Source organism: Pelodiscus sinensis, chromosome 1, assembly GCF_049634645.1.
Source record: "Pelodiscus sinensis isolate JC-2024 chromosome 1, ASM4963464v1, whole genome shotgun sequence".
Taxonomy (NCBI): Eukaryota; Metazoa; Chordata; order Testudines; family Trionychidae; genus Pelodiscus; species Pelodiscus sinensis.
In genome coordinates this window covers 162939300-162955765 of record NC_134711.1, presented here as the reverse complement: position 1 = coordinate 162955765, position 16466 = coordinate 162939300, and the positions used below count along the sequence as shown (strand labels likewise).

General features: G+C 47.6%; 1 protein-coding gene across 4 annotated transcripts in view; it reads right to left on the bottom strand.

Annotated features, from left to right (window-relative positions):
* Window positions 1-1237: 1237 nt before the first annotated feature.
* Window positions 1238-16466, bottom strand: part of CD80 (CD80 molecule) — an 89583-nt gene continuing 74354 nt past the window's right edge. For all 4 annotated transcript variants that reach the window (XM_006124238.4, XM_075909327.1, XM_075909334.1 and 1 more), the window contains 2 exons: window positions 13536-13670; window positions 1238-4502 (listed from right to left, as the gene is read on the bottom strand). In XM_006124238.4, the coding sequence (XP_006124300.2) occupies window positions 13576-13670 (95 nt within the window). In that variant the 3' untranslated portion in view covers window positions 1238-4502; window positions 13536-13575. The remainder of the gene's footprint in view (window positions 4503-13535; window positions 13671-16466) is intronic.

Genomic DNA, 16466 nt, shown 5'->3' with positions numbered 1-16466 from the left:
TTTTCTTGTTCCTTCACAAACTAGGTCAGGAATGTGTACAGCCATGGCCCTGCTTGATTGTTGGCCCTACCCTGCCTCCGCACCTATCGACACATCAACAATGCTGCTGCTACTACATGCCCTTTACCCCCCCCCCCCCAACAAAGTTACCTAGTTACACAGCATTGTTAAACCTTGCCAGTTGTTAATTTCTTCCATGATCACCTATTTTCATGCTTCCCCATTCCTTTTAACTATGAGCTATTTGCTGACCTGGCTCATTGTGCCTTCTTCCTCTTTTATGAGTGTCCTGGGAGCAATAACTAGGGACACAATTTCTTGTGTACAGTGACATTTGTAAGAAAAAAAATCAGAGCAAAGTTAGTTTTATATAGCTTTTTCTTTTGTTGAAGACAACAAGGGGCAAATGAGTCACTTGCTCCTTCAAAATTCAGACTTGAACATCTTCCTTGATGCATTTCCTGCCCATTCTGTGCTTTTTTTGGTATTTCCTCATTTTGTATAATCATAGCTACTGTGCTAGCCATGGTTCAGAATGGGGAATGAAGAGTTGAGTCTGAACTGTCTTTTAAAAAGCATTTTTTACTAGTGGTAAGAAGTGGCATGTTGCATCAAGGTTGCTGAAATTTAATAAGATATACAGGAGTGTGCGTGTGTGTGGGGGGGGGAGTACTATACATACTTGTGCTGTGTTAATGCTATAGTGGAGGGTCCCACAGGTGGAATTGGGGCATGGGAGGAGTAGGAAAGAGCTCTCAAAGTTGCTGTTGTGATTGTGCAAGACATAGCAGTTAGCACTGATGCAGTCTATGCATGCCAGTGTGACCAACCTGCTCCTTTATTTACTGGACAAAATGGGGAGTTATCACGTGCCTCTTGCCTGGTGACTGTTAATGCTGACTTTTCAGGGGCAGAAATCTCTTGACTCTCATTGGTATCATCGTTGTGCACACACCTTGTAGGACAGGGTTTTAAGGTGCAGGCCGCCTTTCCTCCTCAGCCTCCTTTGGTTGAGGGTCGCATTCGTGTAACTAGCCACCTAAATGCAGGTTGCCACCCAAAGCCAATTGTGCACACAATCTGTATGTTGGCAACCCATTGGGTAGCACCTGATCTGAGCACCAAAGTTTATGCCAGTAAAGTCCTGATAGCACCACACAGTTTGGTGCCTAAGCCCTAGCAAGTGCCTCTCACATGCTCTGACTCTTTTGTGTGTGTGTGTGTGTGTGTGTGTGTGTGTGTGATTGTTAGGGGCAGTGACACTACTGCAACTGTGTTTTTCAGATAGGTTTGACCTGGCATACAGGCCTAACTCCAGCAGGTCAGTTCACAACCATGAATCCTGTGTGTAAGGAGGTTCCTCCCTTTCTCCCACATAACTCAGGCCTCACTTCATTTCCTATTCACTTGTAAATAGCTTCTGCTGCTCAGCAAGCAGTATGTGGAATCCATTCTTCGGTACCTAGTTGTCCCCATGCATTGAATAGGGAGCTTGGACACCCAATGCAGGGCTGTGGAGTTCACTAGGCAGCAAGGCATGTAAACATTTAGCTCAATCATGCACCACCTAAGTCCCCATTGTAGATCCAGACCCAAGTGCTTACTTTGTGACTATACTGCTGTTAGCCAGTGCAGAAGCAAATTAACTCCTATGTAGTTTTCCAGCACACAGAGTGGATACGTTTATTAAGAAAAATAAATCAGATGCAGAGTTTACCTTTTAATACAATTAAGGGGGGGGGGGGGAGGGAGGATCCCATAGAATATCTTAGCCAAAATGAAGATGTTAAACTGAAAGCAATTCACCTGTTACATTGGGTCAGGTATTAAATAAGCTTGAAAGGTCTCATGGAAACCATGTTGTGCATTTCACTGAAAACACCGTGAGACAGTAGAAAACATAAAACATGTTTTATAAGGAAAAAAATCAAACCTAAATTGCCCATATTTGTCAGTGTAAAATTCCTTAGCCAGAAGGAAGTCTTTACAGTAGCATAAAAGTATTTACAAAAGCATGTGCTGAACAGAAAAACCCTGCCCCAGAGAGCTTACAAGCTCCAGTCAGGAGTATAATTAAGTACGAAACAGCCGAAAGAAGAGGGTTCGGAGTTGGGGGAGAGGGGTTTGTTTTGATACAGGAATACATTGTGAAATGGATGCACTTCCAGGAGGCTTCAGAGGAATGGGGGAAGTTACAGAGAAGTATGAAAAGAGGCATAAAGCTGAGAGGCAGCAGGTAAGTATGGAGTGGGACAGTGGACCAGTAGGTGAATTCTGAGCAGGTATAAAGCTGGTAGTAGCAAGAATGCAGACTAGTTGCTGGGTAATAGAAACAGGGAGAAATGAAAAAAATGTAACAATCTATTCCCACTGCTCGTGGCATACCCATGATGCTGTTCTGTTAGAGTCCCTCTAGTCGTGCTAGTGCCTCATTTGCTTAACAGTGATGCTTCAGGCCAAATATTGAGACGTGCTTAGCTGCAAAAGGAGCGCAAAAAAAGTTCCGTCCGCTGTTCAGGTTTCATCTGTGGCCCATTACTCTCTCTCTCTACTCAATCACTTCTAACCACACTATTGGGAGTGCTGAGCAGCTACCAATTTAGTTGATTCAGTAGGAAGGAGGAAAAAGTATCTGACAGGGCCACTTGGCCCTTTGGAAGAGAGTAAGGGCCATTTAAAAAGACTTTGTTTTCTCTCACCCCACCACCATCCTAACTTGCACTGGCTTCCCACCCGGAGCCCAACCCTCCCTAAGCTGCCTTTATCAGCTTGGCTGCCCTCCAGTCATTTCTCTTTCACACTCCTATTTACCAGAAAGAGGAGTGTAGGGTTGGGGTGTCCTCATGCTGCTTCCTAGCTGTGCCCTCATTGGTGTGGAGCAGACCATGGTTGCAGCAGCATCAAAAAAGTGACCAACAAGAAAGCTGCAATGTGCAACCAGTCTCCATGCAGCTACTGGTTACACCTGGAACAATGGCTGCAAAATAGGCTGGAGGAAGCTGTAATGCATGAAGCTGTAACCATTTAGCTTAAAAGACAAAGCAGAAGGGGGAGAGTAGACGATAAGAGGCAAGCGGGGGCAGAGTTATGTTAGTAAATCCCATTGTGCAAGCAGCCTCTTAGGATTTGATTTTTCCCCTCAAAATGAGAAATTGCTCTTTCCTACACAGTAGGCAATAAAACCATTCAGGCCAGATCTGGATAGGTTCTATTCAATGCTGGAGCCCAAGCAGGGCTCTTCCATGCTTCAGCTTCTGAATGGATACAGGGGACAGAGTCTGAGAACAGCAGCCATAGACTATGAGATCAGCAGCATCCCAACCAAGGGTTGTCTCATATGCCGATTTTCCTGCAAGAGGCAAAAGGCTCAGTTTCCCCCCCTCCCCCTCCAAGCATAATGATAACAAGGATGTTTGTTATTACCATATAATATCTCCCCCCCCATGTCCACTTAGGGGAAGCAGAGTTATGTTGTTGGAACTAGACATTATGAATTTTCTATTTCTTCATGTCACATGTAAATTAGCTGCTGAGCAATTGGATCACATATGAGTGTGTTGACTAGGGGATATACACTTGAAAAGTACCACTTGGGTGTGTCTGCATGGCCTTAGTTGGCTGGAAAGTTCAGATGAGCTTTGGCATATCTACTTCCTCGTTGGGGTGATCCTTTGGCTTGCTGGGTAGAGAGGCCTTTGGGACAGACAAGTCATGAGCACGAGCATTAGTGCTGCAAACAAGGCAGATAGCTGTACACACATTAGTAGCAAAGGGCCAGAGTGTCAGTATATAAATGCCACTCCAGACAACATTGTATATTATGGCTGTTGAAATAAGTATATGATGTATTTCCCCATCTCTGTTCAGTTCTTCCTTACAGAGTGACTGAACCTTTCACCCTTACTGGAGTAGGGGCCCAAGACAGTAGACATCTGTGATTGTCGGTTCCTCAAATACATCCTTAATCCAAACTCAAGAACTGTATTGGCAAAATGTCCAAACCCAAGAACCATACAGAATTGAACACACTACAGCTGCCCTGAACTCTAACATAGAGGAGCAACCTGTATGGGGCTCAAGAATGCAAACTGGAGTCTGGGGCCTCCCAAGGGCCAGCCCTTCCTTATTAAAGGTTGGGCTACCTGGCAGAGCTCCACAGGCCACCCTTGCCTAAGAGAACATCTCAAAGCCGAACATCCCAAACCATGAGGAGGCAGGTGGCGCACTGAAGCATTAGGATGCTGGCAACATTTCTTACAGCTCATCAGGAAAATGGAGCTTCTCTGCCGGGCGGCTTTGCAAACACAGGGCTCTGGCGCCTGACTGTTCTAAGCTTCCATCGCAGTGGTGTTCAGTCACAAATGCTATCTTTCTAGTCCACTTGAGCAGATTTCCTGCCTGCTCTGTCATCCTCTTCTGGAAGAGCCAAACAGTCTATGGAATAAGCCTTGGCCACGGAGGACAATGGGGGACTGCAGTGCAGGGCACACGGGATACAAGATCTGTGGAGACACAAAGGTCAGATTTTTTTTAACTCCTCATACATTCCTGAAAGCGACAGTGGAGGAGGCAACAGAAGCCACCTGCAGACCTCATGGTGGCATCAAATGTAAAAAGCAATAGGAAGGAGGGTGCTTTGTCTGTGCAGGGGCAGCCATTGTAAGCTGTGTACCACACTTTGGGTTGGAATTGAGGCTAGCCACTGGTCCTTGTGAAAGCTTGCAGGTTGTCTGAGGAGAGGGTTTACTTTGGGCTATCAGCATGGGTGGTGGGTATAAGAGGCAAGAGGAGGCAATGCCTTCCCTGGGTCTTAGTGCTCAACACGTCCCCTCTTCCTATCCCTATTCTGACCATTCCTGAGGGCTCCCACAGCAGGCTTTTGATGCTTGCAGACTGGTGACTCCTCCCCAGTAGCCTTCCAGCTTGCCAGACCTATTAGCATCACACTGAACCTGTGAAAGAGTCATTAAGTGGTAATGAAACCATGTAACAGGCACCTGCCAGCTCTGAATTTACTGACAAAACCAGTTGTGCATTACTATGGCTACAGGGCCTTCGTTTAAAATTTGCTTTAAACGTTTAATTAGTTTGTTGATGAAGATTAAAAAAATCACATCCCTAAAAAAATCCTTGTATAGATAGTTAGAGGTGCAATCTGAATATTCAGCTTTAGCCATCAATGCCTGGCTCTTCAGACATACAGTTCTTTAAATAAATTCTTCAAAAAATCACCTCTCTCTAAAATACATACTTTAATTTTAATGATAGGTTGGACCGCTCTGATTCGGCATTATTGGGACCTAACTGGTCCTGAACAATAGAATTTGCTGGCCCAGGGGACATCTCCTGCCACTGGCCCCCAAGCCCATCACCAGCTGCTGGCAGGCTACCCCAGCAGGCATGCCTGCCCCCCTCGCTCCAACTTGGCTAGGCTGCTTGCTCAGCTACTGCTAGCTCCCTTAGCAGCACAGGCTCTGGCTCCTGCCATGGGGCTCCATTCCTGAGCAGCTGCAGGACTGGAACTCTGACCCGGTCCCTGAGCGTCCCCAGCCTTGCACAGCTGGGGGAAGTAGCGGGGCTCCGATCCCGGCCCTGCACTCCTGGGGGCTACTGGATGGCTTTGGCTCTGGTCCCACACTGCCCCAGCCAGCCTGCCAACTCGGATGTCCTGCCTTGCTGGCCCTGCTGCCCTTAGGCTCCGTGGTCCGGCACCAGAGAGTCCCCAATTTTGGAAATACAACCTGTACTATAATATAAAAACTTTCTTCCAAAACCTTCCAGTCCTTTCTATCTATTGCTACTTCCCTTTCACCCTCCTTTTGAAGAGAGCCCTTAGAGGCACAATCATCCTTTTCTTCCAGATTGCTGCACAAATGAGTTCCCCTTTCATTCCTGACTATTCAATTAACTAGTTTTAAGAGAACTTGTCACCCATAAATCCTTTGTTATGCCTAAAATCTTTGGAGACATATTTTTAACAACCATACAGTGACATTTCATTAATATGTTTTGCTAGGAAGATCTCACAAAACAAATTAATGGTCCCTTTTTCTAAAAGCAATGAACTTTGTTGTGAATATACTAAGCGGCTCACACTGATTAATGTAAAACAATGTCTTTGTTTCAGTGAGTTTAAATATGTAGCAACTCATATTGCTTTATAAAGGCTTAAGAGTATAGTTAAAATATACAAATCAGCTTAGAAATATTGATGAAGAAAACGTAAAACAGAGAAGGGCTGCATCATGTCTTGAAACATGCTCCATTGTCTTTAGGACATTTTAGAAGAGTGTTTTTTCCAAATGTCATTTGCTACATTTGGGTTCGGGGTTTGGCTGGAATGAGTGAGCAGAGAGAAGAAAGAGGCAATGGAGAGAGGGAGGGAGTCTATGTGGAGCAGGGATGGATTTTGAGTTGGGCCCAGCCTGGGGAGCTGCCTCCACGCAGCTGCTTCTCCCATCAGCCTCACTCTAGTCCTGTGGTTAAGGTGTTTGCCTGGGTTGTAGAAGAGCCTGGTTCAAATTGCGCAGCTGTCTGTTCAGCAGGGGTTTGCACAGGATTTCCTGCCTCTTAGGTGACTGTCCTTTGTGGTGGGCCAGCCTTGTCTGAACCCCCTCTTTCTCTCAAGAGGCCGTTGGCTTCTTGGGACAGGGAGGGGGATTCAGACAGCGATTGCTCACCAGTGACTCTCTCCAGGAAGTGGGAGCCCCCAGTTCATATCCCTCAAAAGAGCAGGGACATGCCCTGGGGTCTGCCACACCCTGGGCCTTTATCCTCATCATTGTGGACAAGTGTGTGCGGTGGGGGGAGCAGGTTTCTGCCCAGCAGCAATTCGTCTTCAATTAAAGAGGCAAGAAGAGCTGCAAATGGCCTCTTGGTCAGCTTTCACACACACCAGATGCCCTCTGCCTGGCAGAGCAGGGATTTGATCCAAGGGCATGCACATCTCAAGTAAGCACCCTAACCCCCCCCGTGCCACAGAGGGCCTTGAAAGTTTACTGTGCTCTGGTTAATATATAGTTAAAGTGGAATACTTGATGGTTCTAGATCACACTGGCACTCATCCCTCAATAACCAAAAGGGATTTGAACCAGCATTTCCTTGCCTCTGGGACAGGTACCCAAAGCACAGGAACACGGGGTGAGTCATGAGGGTTAAGTGGCCCAATTCTCATTTCATATTTATTGAACGTGGCCAGCTGCGAACAAACGAGGCTGAAGGAGCTCCCCACCTCCAGCCACTTGCTAGTCTTGCACTCAGGCTATTCATTTGAGAGGTAAGATCAATGTTCAAATCCCTTCTCATGAAATTTGAACGGGCACTTGCACTGTTGAAAGGGCAAGCACCCAAGCTTCTGGACTACAGGGAGTCTCACGGAGAGCTTGTGGCTCAGTAACTAACTATTTAATGACAGTGGCCTAGCCTCCAAAAGAAAGAGTGAGAGCCAGTGTAACCCACACACCTATTATGTCTACACTGGCGTGATCTTGCGCCAGAAGTATGCAAATGAGCAGGGCTCGCTGAACTGCGGCGAGCCCCACTCGCCAGCTGCGCTGTCCAGCGATCTGTGCATGCTCAGATCACCTGAACCCAGCTCTTCCGGGTTACAATCTACTTGTAGATTGTATTATTTGTCGAGCCCTGCAAATGAGGCTAAGCGTGGAATATCGTCGAGCCTCATTTGCGTATCTAATGAGCTGCCATTTTTGCGGAAGAGGCTCTTGCACCAGAATGAGCTGTCTACACTGCCCCTTCTTGCGCAAGAAAAACCCTCTTGCGCAATGCTGTTACACTGATTATTTTCAGGAATAACGACTTTGTGCAAGAAGGGGCAGTGTAGACAGCTCCTTCTGGTGCAAGAGCCTCTTCTGCAAAAATGGCTGCTCATTAGATATGCAAATGAGGCTCGGCGATATTCCATGCTTAGCCTCATTTGCATACTTCTGGTGCAAGATCGTGTCAGTGTAGACATAGCCCCAGTGTGGTTACTGAGCAATGCAAGTGGTACCTCGACCACAGGAACAGTTAAGGTCAAGAGACCTCTACAGCATGGGCTGGGAGCCAACTGGCTTTTAGCTCAGAGGGTAGAGGCTCCTATACTCAGCTCCAGAGGTCCAAGGTTCAAATCCACCTGGTGGTGGTTACACCCGCACATGGGAATAGCTTCTACTCCAGCCACAAGGGGATGTGAAGCTCAACCTCCAACATTCTGGGCACACACCTAGCAAGTAAGCTGCATAGGGCTGGTTGTTAGCACAAGGGAGGCCCCAGATCAGAATAGCACTTAGACCATTAACTCAAGAGGTAAGAGAGAAAGGTTCAAGTCCCTTCTCAGCAAGTATAAAGGGGGAATTTGAACCCCAAGCTAACACATGCTAAGCACACATCCAAGGGTGTTTGCTAGCCTTATGACCCACATGAAAATGGAATGGCTGCAGCAGAACAGGATGAGGCAAGACTCCAGGCCCACCAGGTTGAACACCTCTTAGTCCAGCATTCACTTCAGGAAGCTGTGGAAGGAGTTGAACCCACATAGCTGGGTAAGCACCAGACCCTTGGACTACAAAGGAGTTCAGCAATTAGATCTTGCCTAATTGCTACTTAATGACACAGCCTTAGCCTGTCCCTTAGGCTACGGCTACACTACAAACTTTTTCCAGAAGCGGAAATGCAACTGGAACACTCATTTGTATATCTCATGCTCTCGTTTGCCTATTCTCTTCCGATCCTTTTTGCAGAAGAGGTTTTTGCTCAAAAAAGTGCTCTGTAGACAGTGCCTTTTTGCGCAACCCCACCCCCTTTTGCGCAAGAACCCTTATGCTGCGTTTTTCTCCAGCAAAAAGGATCAGAAGAGAATATGCAAATGAGAGCGATCCATTTGCATTTCCTCTACTGGAAAAAGTTTGTAGTGTAGCTGTAGCCTTAGAGAATACAGAGCCCTAGACAAATTTCTTCTCCTTAGGCAGAGAGCAGGAAACTGAAACAGTATCTATCCCCTCCCAGGCACCTACCTCTGCATGTAATTCCCTAGCCAGGAACCACTTAGGCCTCAGCCTCCTTCCCCAGCTCACCTTAGCTGTTTGGTGGAGTATTAAAAGGTACCTCACGAGAAATTATTTTTGGCATCTACCATGTAACCTTTAGCCTACTTCACCTGTGCCTGCAGGAAAGTGGAGGCTGGCTCCCATTTCAGCATGGGCAAGCCAGTACCAAGGTGGGATTTGCTAGAGCTCTATAAACCACGTGGCGACGTGACTAAGGATGTGTTATTTACATAAATGCAAGAGTCAGGGTGACCTGAGGACATAACTAGGCAGCAGGTTTAAACCAAACCAAATGTGATACATCTTTCTGCATGGCACAGACAGCAGGTGGCACTCCTTGCCAATCGATGGCATGAAGGCCAACCTGAAAAGTGAGCAATTGCATGAAACTTCACCAAGTGCTATTAGCTAAAACGGTCATGGACACAGTCCCATGGTCCAGGCATCCTTAAACCTCAGACTGCCAGCTGCTGGGAGTGGCTGACAGAGGATGGATCACTTGCTTATTGCCCTTTTCTGTCCATTGCCTCTGTAGCATCTGACATTGGGCACTGTTAGCCAGCAGGCTCATTGGTCTGACCCAGTCTAGCCAGTCATACCACCTTAATTTCCCCTGTGGTGTATGAGGGTACCTCTCTAGGCCAGAGGTAGGGCTTCTGTGGTGTGTTAGGGGAGCTGCTGGGTCAAATCCCCTTTCTGTTCCCTGAAAAGAGTGTGTGGGAAGAGGAATGTGCTGCAATCCATGTGCATGCCTGGGTTATACAGCTAGTTATGGTGATGATGGAGGCTGGGGACCCTGTGAGCTTGCCTGCTGAAGCTGATGTGCTTTAGTTAAATATTATTTGAGCAGCAACAACTTTGCAATTTGTAGTCCAGTAGTTAGACTGCCTGCCTTGCTTAGAGGTGCTGGGGATTTGCTCCTCCCGCTGCCTGCCTTAAGAAAGGCTTTGGAGGGGTTTCAAACACAGTTGTACTGTGTGTGTTCCCTGGGCAATGTGGGGCGTGATTCCCTCATGCCTGTGGAAGCTGTTTAATTAAATGTTGGCTAGGCCAAGAACTACTTCCGACTTTCCCTGTAGCCAAGAGGTTTAGACTGGGTGCTTAGAGGTTTAGACTGGGTGCTTAGCAGGTGTGGGTTTGAGTCTGTCCTGATGCAGGGGACTGCCCCTGTGCTGTAAGAGCTCCGAGCTTGCTGCTTTTTTCATTTGTTGAAGCTGTTCCACTTGAGTTAAATGCACTTTGGGCCAGGCTCACAGCTACCCTCACTCCCTAGTCTGGTTGCTTAACAAGACAACGGGCGACAGGAGGCATTTCGTATGCATTGTGAACGGTGATTCAAGTGTATTTTTGAGGGTTTGACTTTTATCAGTAAGAGGAATGAATTATCGAAAACTGGCCTTGTGTGGATTGAAGCCCTCATTGGTCACTGCCAGCTAGAACTTGCTGGTCACAGAGCCTGCTTCAGAGATAAAGTCCCTGCACGCTGAGCCCTGAAGATTGGACTTAGATCAGGAGGCGACATTGCCCAGCCATGGACAGGTGGTAGCCTTGTGGGATTAATTTGCCTGTACCAGATCAGTAAGAGCTATGTGGAGCTTTTAAATGCCTGGAATAAAGCCATACAATGTGGCCACGGATATCCAGTGCTATGGACCCAGCCTGAAAGAGCCCTGAGGTTCACTGAAAGAGCCATAGAACTTCCAAGCAAGCCTGAGTTGTTTTATGGCTTTCCAAGAGAACCAAGTCAAATCCCCCATTTCCAGACAGTTTCAAACTTTCACCGCTTTTGGTCTGATATTGAGGATACATGCTAACATGAAACATAAGGCTCTTATACGATGAGATCATAGATTACAGAAACTCCTATAATGTTTTTCCGTATTTGTTTATGCTGAAAGTATCTCAAGTAGCTGCTGTGATGTTGGCAGACGAGTTGCCAGCTCGTGCCAAGGTCTCCATGTCTCAGTAGGACACTGACAGACACAGAATTGGAATCTGTCTGGCTCATTTATGTGTTAATACACTATTGATAGAATAGCATGGGCAGTGGGTATTGTAGGCAGGAGGAGGCTGCGTATCCCCAAACAGCCTATCATGTCCCTGCCCCCAGACCAGCCTACTTCCCATAGGGAGTCAGGTTTGGCTGTGTTGCTTGCCCAAAGCTCTGGGGTCCAGAGCCCTGGAGCTCTGGTCACCACTCAGGAGCTGTGGGTGCTGAAGCTGCAGCACACCAGGGCCAGGCCTTGCCTCACTGCCCAAAACAAAGCAGTGCTGGGGACATGGGTTGCAGTGGGCTTTCTTTGTGCTCCTGCAGCGGTAAGGGGGGTATAAGAGGGGAGAACAAGAGGAGGGGCCAGGGGTTAGCCTCCCCATGCAGCTGGGTCACTGCCTACCCATAACTATAAGAATGATTCAGCAGCATACCAAACTGTCTGACTTACAATAGGCTGTGGTTGATATGTCATAGATAATAATTGCATTTTAGTGTAAATGACTATCCCATGATCATCAACAGAGGTAGTAATGGATCTCAGCATTCTGCCACCTGATCTCTGGGTCTGGCCACGAGACAGCAGCTATTTACAGCTTTGGGACTGCCAAGCATTTACAGAAAAGTGAGGAGGATTTTGAGAAAGAGGAATGCAATGGAATGGATTTATTCAGTAGGGAAACTCCCATCATAGAATCTGTGCTGATAAACTCCCTCGGACTACATGCTAACCAAGATTTGGTATCTGTTCCAGAGAGGGCCTTCCCCCATCAGGGAGTGGGTGGCTGGGTTTGGAAATGAGAAAAAATGACTACAATGATTTCCCCTTCTTTCGTTCTCGCAGTATGCCAAGTGGTGAGCCTGTCTATTCTCAGACGAGAAAAACAAACAAATGTGACCCAGGGGACGTCACAACTGTCACCCTGGTCACATACTGGCCACTGGTGCAGCAGAGGTAGAATCCAGATCATTTTCTCCCCAAATAATAATAATTAGCTCTTATTTTACAAAGCCACTGCCACTCTCACCTCCCTCCCGCCTTCTGCTCCTTCCCATGATCTTTGTTAGCAGTACAGTTGAGCAATTCCAATTTCACCTCCTCCCCAGTCTCTAAGCATTTGGAAGCAGCATCTCAGAGAGGCGATGCCGGCAGTAAGCCAAGTCAGGTACCAGGCGTACAGAGAGGGACTCCCCAGTGTCCAAAGTCATAGTGGAAGCGTAACCAGAGCTCTCCCTCACCCTATAGTCACAGGACCTACCATTGGGCTTCCATTTTCTAACCCCGTTTCCAGGCTGACCCTTCCCCAGAAGCCTCCTCTGCATCTTTCACTTGATCTGTCAAAAGTAAGCAGCATTTTCAAGCCATCTCCTGCTTCTGGGGCTTACCTGGGGAACACCACATGGCTGCTATGGGAAACCCTCCAAGAGAAAACTCTCCTCAAGTTGCTGAAGAGGAGGGTTTGGAAGGAGGTACCTCAAAGAGGGATGGACATTTAGAGTACATCTAGACAGCTCACTGCAGTGAGCTGCCCAGCCCAGGTCAGCAGACACACACCTGCAGGGTTCATACTACCTTTGCTGAATATAGCCCTCTCCTGATCACCCTTGCAGCCATTATACAAAGCAGGAGAGGCACATGTTGCAGCTCTGGCTGGAGCTCAGGGTCTGAAGCTAGGAGAGGGGAACAGGTAGCCTGCAGAGCTAGTTCTAGTGGCGTGGTATGAGCTCCAAGAGCCTGTGAGTGTCAACATGAGCTGGGAGGCTCAGTCACTGCTGGCAGCTCCATAGACAAATACGACGAAAAATGGTGTTATTCAGCTCCAGGCACATCCTTCCTCTATATCTCTGCCCATTGCTTCTTCAGCCCTCCCCTGATCATCCTTGTGGCCATTATATGCAGCCGGAGAGGCACGTGATCTATGTGCAATTCACATGAAAGATTATCCACGTGAGAGGCTGGTGAGAGGCTGATTGCTGGTGAATCGATCAAATTGGATACAATTGTGCAGTGACTGAAAAACATTGCGAATGAGAGCTGCTTGTTGGCCTGCTTGTGGAATGAGCAAACCCACCTCTAAGGCAATAGACAGCCTTCTGGTCTGCAATCTGTGCAAAGGAGCCAAGAGCTAGATTTATCAAAGAAAGAGCTCCTCTTTCTGCCCCTGCTGGTGTGAGCTCTGGAGGTGAGGCAAATTGGAGGGGCGGCATGAGAGGAACTGGCCCCAAAAGCCATACTGATTATATTGCGAGAAGGATCAAGAGCCCTGGAGAAACTGAAGATGATTGGCATCTGTCACATTAAATCTAAACCAAATCCAAAATCTCTGCAGATATCTGGCTGAGGGACACCCTGACTTCAGAAGACCCTGTCATCTAATCAGCTGTAAGTGACCACAAAGCCCTACAGCCCCAGAAAACAACAGAGCACTTTGTGTTCTAACATTATCAGCACATAGTATAGGAGCATTCATTTTGCCTCAACAAATGGGAGAGAAAGTTACCTGTAAATATGGTCTAATCAGAAAGATGCTGCTTCCGATGTCACTTCAAAGAGGTGAATGATGTCACTTCTTTCAATGCAGTTCCCACTGCTGGCTCTTGAGGGACAGGGTAGTGGGAACTCAGTTGTTCACAGGCTAAAGAAAGAATAAAAATCCTTAAGTGCTCAGAATTCGAGTGCACTCTGCAGTGCTGGATCCAAATGCTTTCGTCAGTCACATTTTGACCCCTTCGACTATGGGTACACGCGGGCGTAGAATAGGAGTATAAGCAAAGAAATCAGATGCAGACGAGCCTTCAGCTGTGGTGCCATCACTCACTTGGCAGGACTGTTCCCTTCAGCATGTTAGAGTGATTGTCCCTCACCATATTCTCATTGGCTGGCTCGGGCCTTTTAGGTGATTTCACAGCCAGTGTTCCCTCTAAGCTGGAGGCAGCACAGCTTCCCAGGTGATTAATCCGCCCTGCCCAGGACTCCCTGCACAGAGCTGACTGACTGGGGCTGATTAATCACCTGGGAAGCTGTGGGACCACCTAGCTCAGAGGGAACATTGGTCACAGATACACATCAAATCCCACTAGTGCAGAACTAGGACGTCAGAACGCGCAAAAATAAATAACTAAATTTCGCTGTACATGCTGAGACAAATTCAGATGACAGACACCATTTATTGTAAGTTACAGGCCGATCAATGAGCCTAGGTTACACACCTAATAGGCAGAAAGGTGGGGGTCAGTGCATAAGAAGTAATGCAGTGTCTAGGAGGAGCAAGGTTCCCCACAGTTTTATACCCTATCCTTGGTTTTCCTTGTATAATTTAATCAGAGTCCCCTTGGAAAGTTATAGTAAATCAGGCTCACACCAGCATCATAGCATAAATCTGATGCTGCTATTTAAGTGACCTCTTAATTTGGCCTATTCTGTTAAATGGATTAAAGAAAGCAGAGAAAAAAATGTTTTGCTACCTTTCCCCTCATCCTTTTTTCCATAAGCCCATTTTCTAGCACAGGGTTAGAGATTGTGCACGGTTAACATATAACTAGGTGCAAAGATTGCCCAGGCTGGCCTTGGATCTTGAGCCCCACAGAGCAGGGAGTGTCCCTTTTCAAATGTCTGGAGAGTGCCTAGCAAACTGTGAGCACTACCACAAAGACGCAACTAAAATCCTCAACCACCCAGTCCAGCCGAGTCCACCCATTTCCCCTCTTTTGCTGCTTATTTCCATCCTCGCCCCTCCTTCAGCTCCGAAACAAACCTTTTAAGCTAAGAAACTGGACTCTCTCAGACTGGAACCAGCTCTCAATCCAAGTTAACATTGCACTCCTGAAGCATTTGCAGAGTTCTCAGGACTAGCTGCAGGGTGAAACAATTTCCCTGAAGGAACCTGGGCCTGAAGCACTTTGCATCTCCCTTTTCACTGAGGTGTAACTCAACCTTAAACACCTGAAAGCTGGTCTGAGATTCCAGCTTCTAAAAATGAAGTTCTACTCTGCCAGGGGACTGTAAACTAGCACCGCCTTACGCAGCAAATGTGCTTCTTGTGGGGATTCACACATGTGTCTGCTGACCTCAGGTGTGAGCTGGGCTCTGTTCTTTTGGGTGCATCCGTAGGATTGACGATAATGGGGACTTGTAGAACTCTCACTGGTGATGGTGTACAGTGGTGGATCAGCCACTGGGCCTGTGGGGTCCCGCCAACTGGGGGAGAGGCTGGAAAAATTCTGCTGCCTGGTGGCAGAAGGCAGCATGGGGCAAGCCCTGCATGGCTTCTGAACCCATTCCCAGCTGAAGCTAGAGGACAGAAGACACCCACACTACCTCTGCAGTAGGCACTATTCCAAACCCTCTTTCTTCCCTCATTAGTCTGGATTCTGTCCCCAGGCAAAGATCTCTACCCCCAATGGACCCAACTTCCATCCCCAGCAGAGGCCCCCAGCTAGGGGAAGCACTGGTGCCTTTCACCCAAGCCCCCACATCTGACCTGTGAACTGGCAGAAGATTGGGGTGTAGCAGGGGAACCCAGCACTTGGACCCCTCTGAGGCTCTAGGACTGGAGTAGCTCTTACTTCCTGCTGTGCCCTAGGGCAGTGGCCTGGGGACAGAGCTTCTCCAGTTTGGGGACTACAGGGCATGGAAGGGGAGAAATGCACAAAAGGGGTTGGTTGTGTGGCTGACGTGGGAGGACAGAATGGGGGGGGGGGGAATCCTGGGTGGAATGGGGGTGGGGAAAGGGAAACAGGAAGAAAGGGATAGGGCTGAGAAGGAGACAGACACTCCCCACATTCCCTTCACACACCAGAGCTTAGGGAGACCCAGACTAGTAAATTTTGCATGCTCCAGCCCTGCAGTGGGGCATTGAGGGTCTGGATCCAGACAAGCTGGGGGCCACACCTGGCCCCTGGGCCTTGGGTTTCCCAACCCTGCATTCAGTGACTTGGGGTCCGAACTATGCAGTGCTGTCTCCTGCCAAAGGACAACACAGCAACTATGAGCAGCTGACAGAGGCCGACAACTCTTCCTAATAATATCTAATAAACTAACTTGTTAGTCTTTACAGTGCTACATGACTGGGTTGGGTTTTTTTTTTAACCAAGATCAGACTAACACGGCTATTTCTCTATAACTCTTCCTTTAAATAGCTACTGACAGTGCATTCTCAGAAGGGGGCTGGTTCTGGACTCCAAAGCTCACTTCCCCTGTGAGCAGATCCTAGATCATCTGAGCCTCAGAGAACACTGTAAGGCTCATGCATTTTTACAGGGCCTGATTTACAAAAGTATTTAGATACCTAATGGTATAGAGAGGCTTCTAGGTAGATTTTTAAAAGTGCACAAGCGAGATAGGTATCTAATGCTTATTGACTCTCAATAGGTGTTAGAGGCCTACAACTCCTTTGTAAATCTCCTAGGTGCCTCTCTGCATTGTTAGGTGC